The 7,789-nt window shown below is 36.2% G+C and overlaps 1 protein-coding gene across 1 annotated transcript; it reads left to right on the top strand.

The window, feature by feature from the left end:
- The first annotated feature begins 204 nt into the window (after window positions 1-204).
- mrps16 (mitochondrial ribosomal protein S16) lies at window positions 205-4,311 on the top strand. The gene is made up of 4 exons (XM_084395085.1): window positions 205-371; window positions 482-508; window positions 3,371-3,631; window positions 3,763-4,311. Exons 2-4 carry the CDS (start codon window positions 496-498, stop codon window positions 3,876-3,878), a joined length of 390 nt encoding a protein of 129 aa, XP_084251211.1. The 5' UTR covers window positions 205-371; window positions 482-495; the 3' UTR covers window positions 3,879-4,311.
- Window positions 4,312-7,789: the final 3,478 nt, after the last annotated feature.

Here is a 7,789-nt window from a genome sequence, read left to right as displayed (position 1 = left end):
TCTGACTCATAGGTCTTGAATAAATAAACTATTTGCTAATTCGTGTTTTCAAAAAGCAAAACAGGTCTTCGTAGAACAATAGCGCCACCTAGTGTCTATACTTATCACATTACACCAGAAACATGAATATTAATGACGTTACGCTGCGGTTGCATTATATTACTAGAACGTACTGACGTCCCGTAACGTACTTAATATTCATAAGCAAAGAAACACTTCCGGTCCACAAGAAAAACATGTCGGCGCCCTTGCGAATGTCATGTTGTTGACTGTCTTTATATTTGTATGTGTTCAAGCGCTACCACAAACACGTTAAGCTTATATTTCATAATATTACAGACGATTCTACATGCAGTTACCGGATTTATAAGGTATGTGGGGAAAACCGGTTCATAACGCATGCTCTCAATTATTTTAGTTGGTATTTACAAATGGTATTTTATAAATATGTTCTATACTTACTATCTTTTGTTGTCAACAGGGAATCTGTCAATCATGGTCCATTTGTGTAAGTACTGTTAATGCTTTGGCTCTCTATTTTTGGTCCTGGAGACTCACATTTGGGATGTTTCCCTAATCTAATGCTGCCTTCACGAGCTGTCGGAAATATCACACTTCTGAAGTCGTGATCTTATCGCACTCAAATTTTGACTTGAGAGGGCGTTCGTGTCCTATTTATTAACTAGTATTTACGATAATTCCGATAACATGTGAGTGAAGGCAGCATAACACTCAAGATTCAACTTAACATCTGAAGTTGAAACTCCATATTCTGAAATGTGTCAAATAAAAAAAGGCGACCAGGAGTCTTACTACTTTACTTCAGAATTAAAGCACTCATGTTTCTGATACAAAACATTGCCGCTGCTGCCCTAGTAAAAAATAAATAGCATAAAATAAATGTATTTCAAATTCATTTTGGTGTAAGTATTCCACAAATACATTTTCATATTTATGTACTTAATATAAATACCCTGCAATCGTACCAAATTGATATACTTAAAGTCTGCTAAATTGGAATAATTCATTTTGTACTTAAGGGGATATTGTAGCAAAAATGAAAATGATCCCATGATTTACTCACCCCTCAAGCCATCCTAAGTGTATATGACTTTATTCTTTCAGCCAAACACAATCTGAGTTAGGGCCTATATATAAAAAAAATATATCCTGGCTCTTCCAAGCTTTGTAATGGGAGTGAATGGTAAAACAAATTTGAAGCCCAAAAAAACCCCCCCGCATCCATCGATCATAAAAGAAATCCGTACGGCTCCAGGGGTTAATAAAGGCCTTCTGAAGCTAAAGTACTTTAGTAAGAAAAATATCCATATTTATTACAACTTCATAAACTATAGTAACTGGCTTCCGGTAACAGCCGCGTGCGAGTCTAGTTGAGTCTTCTGGCGGAAGAGTGACCTCTGACCCGACGCATGACGAGTGACCTCTGACCCGACGCATGACGTAAGATGTTGGAGTAGCGTAAGCTTAGGTGAGAGTAGACGCCTCTCGTGGCTCAAACAAATAGAGCTGGGCAACAAACTCAAGCTTCTCCAACATTTCTCTTATAAAAATTCTCGGTTTAGACTTCTAATTCATGACGATCTTTTTTTTTTTTTTTGCTCTATCCTCTGCACTTCCGCGTTCGTTCAATACGTAATGCGTCGGGTCAGAGGTCACTCTTCCGCCGGAACTAGACTCGCGTTTGGCCGTTATCGGAAGCCAGTGATTACAGTCTATAAAGTTATAAATTTGGACATTTTTCTTACAAAAAAATGCATCGCTTCTCTTCAGAAGGCCTCTATTAACCCCTGGAGCCGTATGGATTACTTTTATGATGGATGGATGAGCTTTTTGGAACTTCAATACCATTCACTCCCATTACAAAGCTTGGATTTTTTTAAATATAACTCCCGATTGTGTTCGGCTGAAAGAAGAAAGTCATATACACCTGGGATGGCTTGAGGGTGAGTAAATCATGGGATCATTTTCATTTTTGGGTGAACTATCCCTTTAAGTACAAAATTAGTTTTACCAATTTTTTACATCTATCCCTATGTAACTATGCCTTCAATGCAAAAATAGCACTGTGGTCCAACTAAAGATATACTTAAGTATATCTGATTGTGCCAAAGTGGAACTATTGCAAGTACAGTTTAAATATCGCGCATTTAAAGACTGATATTATACAGTGATCATACTACCCTTATAGACCTTATGCGCCAGAGTCATCTTTAGATTATTGTCTTTTAACTTCTGTTTTTGCGGTCGCTCTGTATATTTCTATGGCATTGCTGTCCAAGAGTAATTGGATTTTCACGAATTTTAGAAAAGAACCGCCCTCTCCACTTTTTGAAAAAATGCACATGTGCAACACTCTCCCTGCTCCCTGCCTATTAAACGTGTGCACGAGAGAGCATGCACGAGCCTAGTTCTCCTCGTGCACGCTCTGTTTACAAGTTGCTGTCGGTGCCTGACTTGTGCCGGGGCTAGCATCGCTAATCATAGCTTACATTAACTTTTACTAGCAGTGATTTTAAATGGATTTCTCCAAATAGCATGCCAAACTTTACCTGTCGAGTAGAAACTTCGCGACTGAGGCATCAGTGGGAAGCCCAACATGTGCTTTTAGCGCATGCCAGCGTGTGAAATATTCTCCCAAAAACACTTTCTTTCTTCAGAGGCCTTTCTCTTCTTGTCATACAATTCGTAGACACTTTTTCTCTTGCGACCCTCAGACATTTGGAAAAAACCCGGTGAGAACGGCGAGCTTCAATGAATGGCTGAAACCGTAGCTCACCACCATAGACAGTATATAAACGGCTCACCACACACATACACCTGAAAGTGCGCATGCGCAGAAAGCGAAAACTACCTAGGGACGAGCACATACGACGGCCTTACGTAAAACACATCACCAGAATGATTGACAACTAGGAGGACCAATAGTCTTGATGATCCACCCGGAAAAAGAAAATCCTCCACTATACCTTTAATGCAAAGTTAATGAAAGTTATCATGAGGACTGTAATGTTTAAAGCAGATGTCTTAACAAATGTCAGTAGACCGGGAAGATTTTAAAATGAGCCGTTCATTAATAAACGCAGAATCGCTGTGAAAATACAGACCGGAAGTCAAAAGACAACGAGCGCAGCGCTGAAAAGGGGCGGGGCTACATAAGGTCTATGCTAATAGTTGTATTAAAACATTTTAAATCGGCTTAATATTAAGAAATGTGCATTGTGCAAATAAAGAAGTATTCCAAATAAAGTTTAATTATATTTATACCAGTTAGTCTCAAGCAATATGATAGATATGTTAATGAATTTGTAGTATACTTAGTATGTATTTTTATGCATTGTCTTTGTCTTAGCATCGTTCCTGCTCAAGAAATATCACGGCGGGCACGTGGTCATCAGGCTGGCATTAGGAGGCGTCACTAACAGACCTTTCTACCGCATTGTGGCCGCTTATAATAAACGGGCGAGAGACGGTAAATATATCGAGCAGCTGGGCTCATATGACCCTCTCCCGAACATTCATAATGAAAAACTTGTCGCCTTCAATTACGAAAGGATCAAGTACTGGATTGGATGCGGCGCCCATACGACAACACCAGTGGCCAAACTTCTAGGTAAGGAGAATTCTTACTTATTATTTCATTTAGAAACAATGCTTAGTGATTACAGCAAATGTCAAGTCACCTGATAAACGCATACCTTACCACACATTCTGCGACACTCATCCTTTTTTTTCTCCGAGTAGGATTGGCTGGATTTTTCCCACTGCATCCAATGACGATAACGGAAGCAGAGCGGAGACAGAAAGCCACTTCGACAGAAGAAGTTAAAACAGACAGTCAAGACCAAGTGGAGCAGTAAAACCAAAATAAAGTGTTAATGATTGCTTTGCACCACAGTAGTGCTTCCTTTTGTTAATATTTTAAAGATTTGGGCAACAAGCTTCAGCACAGGTTTAAACTCCACACATGATTCAAATTTCCTTGTAACCCAATAAAATATAAAAGTTTGGAAGATAAGAGATTGAAAGTGAATTCTGTAATCATTAATCAGTTGTAAACACGTTCCCTCGTCACTGAGATCCGATGGTCCGCTAACAAAAGAAATTAATAAATGATCTGGCCCGGGGAAACTAAACTGAAAGTTGAAACGAACACTGTTCTTTGTTTCATTTCAGGTCAACTGATCTATAAATGTCTACACGCAATTGTGTAACTCCTTTATAGAAAGGTGTGTACTGATGTATGTAAATGTATACACCCATGTACTGCTATTAAATCATTTTTATAAGTTGTCAGAGGGCACAAAATCTTTCTGAGGTCAGCTTATTAAATACAAGAGTAATAAAAGTAAGCTATAAGCCCAGTAAATGCATTGTGTAAGTCTATTACGTAAATGAGTTGAGGGATGCTGGACGGGGCTTGTTATTGGACACACACGCCCGGCTCTTACACACTGTGCGTGTTTTTAAATGAGTCATCTGAAGTAGTTTGCTCAATCTTTTGTCCCTATACCTATGTTAGTGAACATTTTTGATTTCACTTGGCTCTGTAATTTCTAAATATTTTGAATTCTATATATTATATATTCAAAAATATTTTTGTATTCCAATGACTTTAAGTATGTAAATGGTTTAGAAGAACATTCTGGTGAGACTGTGTGTCAGTTGCGTTTCAGTGTAAATGAATCTGATTTCTGTTGGACAGATAAGATGCAATACTGTTTGATTACATTTGTCTTATCTTTTATGATGGTTGTAAAACGCATGAATAGTGTAATTCAGTTTACCAATGGTGTGACAGATTTAAAAATCAAAAGATTTTATGGATGGCTGTGTATTGCCAGCATGTGTAAAGCAGCTGAAATAGAATAATGTTTTACTTTTATAGAATCTGAATGTAATAGTATTATCTTAGACTCTATTGCAGCCGCACCTCTGCTCTGCTGGCAAGCCAGAATACATACAGTGCAATGCATAAGTGAATACACCCATGCTAAAGTTGACTAAAAAGAGGAATAAAAAAATCATATTTTGAAAATTGAACTTAATGCCTTAATTTAAAAAATTAGGAAAAATCCAACCTTTAAGGACACCAATTTTCTTTGTGAATGAATAATGTATCGTAAATAAATGTTCTTCCTTAAAATACATGGTGCATAAGTGAGTACAGCCCTATGTTAAATTCCCATAGAGGCAGGCAGATTTTTATTTTTAAGTATAAAAAAAAAAACTATGCTAACTATGATACTATGCATCCTGATAAAGTTCCCTTGGCCTTTGGAATTAAAATAGCCCCACATCATCACATAGCCTTCACCATACCTAGAGATTGGCATGGGGTACTTTCCATAAGATCATCTCTCAATGCAAATCAAACTAGCTTTTAGGCTAACTGAAATAAAATCATGCCAATCTCTAGGTATGGTGAAGGCTATGTGATGATGTGGGGCTATTTTAATTCCAAAGGCCAAGGGAACTTTATCAGGATGCATAGTATCCTAAAAGAAAATAAAAAAAAATACTTAAAAATAAAAATCTGCCTGCCTCTATGGGAATTTAACATAGGGGTGTACTCACTTATGCACCATGTATTTTAAGGAAGAACATTTATTTATTTACGATACATTATTCATTCACAAAGAAAATTGGTGTCCTTAAAGGTTGGATTTTTCCTAATTTTTTAAATTAAGGCATTAAGTTCAATTTCCAAAATATGATTTTTTATTCCTCTTTAGCATGGGTGTATTCACTTATGCATTGCACTGTACATAATACGTTACACAAATGAATTAGATTGTTCTCTTTAGAAATGCACAATTGTTTTTTTTTTTTATTGTTTTTTTATTTAGGGTTGCCTATATAGAGCATAAGACAGAAGGTTAAAATGTGAAATCTATCAAGAAAAAGATTTCTCAAACTTCACTCTTGGACACTCAAGTTGTTGTTACCTAAAAAAAAAAAAAAAAAAAAAAAGATTTCTTTATTGAAATAACGTTGAAGTAAAATAAAATATAAATATTAGACGAAAATCTTAAACTAAAAAAAACCAACAACCTTTTATTCAAAAATAAGATAAGTTGAAGTACTAAAATTAACTACAACTGGGATAAAAACAGCTAAATAGAAATATATTTAAAAAAGAAATGTGACAAAAGCACATCACTAACTCAAACTAAAATGAAATATATACAAATAAAAGCTAATTCAAATACATCCATAAATACTATAATAGTAGGCTATATAAAACTATAATAGTAGCCTATATAAATCATTGTAAAATAACAATTGTGTTGGCCAAGCGGGCAAAGTGATAAGAACCCCGTCAGTCAATACAAAATACTCTTTAAAAAGCAGGAAACATAAAGGTGAGTCCACACCCTGAGATAGACCACACAACGTGTCCACATGGAACGAGGAAACGTGAATCAGCTTTACCTATGTCAATATTTATACACAATTTTGTTACTTATTGCTGCAGTCTTAAAAATAAATATCTCATAAATACGTCAATTGAAAGTCATAACAGTTCACAATTTTGATGAAATGAATCGCACTACTTCAAAAATACATTCATATAAATGTAACAAAATATTATTTATTCAAAAAAGATTATTAAAATTATTTTTAAAAAATGTATGGAAGATTTAAGCAAGGCTTGACTTCAAATAAATGTCAAATTAAAAGCAAAAAATGTATATCACACTATTTGTATGTATAATCATAAACTGGAGGTATATATAAAAAAGAAAACCTAGAAAGCTTGAAAAAAAAGGGATGCTTTGTGGGAAACAATATGCTTTCTACAAACTCTTATAAATTGAAATCTACAATTTCAGAAACAAAAATAAGCACAGTACTGAAACTTACACAAGAACATCAGTCAGTTTCACTGTTCCAACCATCCCTGTGGTTCAGGGCTTTGCTCAGGACACTCTAGCTCTTCCACACAGACCAAACTGTTCTTGCCACTGTCGCTTTTGTCCCCCGGTTTCACAGACAAGGCTTAAAGGGTTAGTCCACCCAAAAATGAAAATTCTGTCAGTAATTACTCACCCTCATGTTGTTCCAACCCCGTAAGACCTTCGTTCATCTTTGGAACACAAATTAAGATATTTTTGATTAAATCTGATAGCTGGATCACTCCTCCATAGGCTTCTAAGACACTATAACTTGCTGGCCCAGAAAATGTATTAAAGACATTGTTAATATAGTCCAAGTGACTCCAGTGGCTCAATCTTAAGTTTATAAAGCGACGAGAATACTTTTTGTGCGCAAAAAAAAACGACTTTATTCCACTTTTCATTTCCTTCTCTCTCTGTGCCTCGAGTCTTTTCACGTAGTGTTTAAGCGCAGCGCGTCTGTGTTGCACGTCACCACGTAGGCTCACTATTGGGCGACACTGGTCATGTGTGTGATACATGGTGACATGCAACACAGACGCGCTGCGCTATTACACTACGTAAACTAACTCGAGGCCCAGAGAGAAGGAAATGAAAAGTGGAATAAAGTCGTTATTTTTGTTTGTTTTTTGCGCACAAAAAGTATTCTCGTCGCTTTATAAACTTAAGATTGAGCCACTGGAGTCACTTGGACTATATTAACAATCTCTTTAATACATTTTCTGGGCCAGTAAGTTATAGTGTCTTGAAGTCTATGGAGGAGTGATCCACACTGTTAGACTTTACTGTCATTTCTACAGTTATTTACTGTAATCCCCCAGTATTATACTGCTATTTCTCTTTACAGTAAATAACTGTGATTCCCATTGCAT

The sequence above is a fragment of the Rutilus rutilus genome, assembly GCF_951802725.1.
Source record: "Rutilus rutilus genome assembly, chromosome: 22".
Taxonomy (NCBI): domain Eukaryota; kingdom Metazoa; phylum Chordata; class Actinopteri; order Cypriniformes; family Leuciscidae; genus Rutilus; species Rutilus rutilus.
Note: the sequence above shows the minus strand (reverse complement) of the source record. Positions and strands in the feature narration are given on the sequence as shown.

What these genes read in the sequence shown, in the direction of transcription:
- mrps16 (XM_084395085.1), top strand. An exon ending in ACCAGTGGCCAAACTTCTAG is followed by an intron (nt 3,632 to 3,762) that starts GTAAGGAGAATT and finishes TTCTCCGAGTAG; the next exon opens with GATTGGCTGGATTTTTCCCA.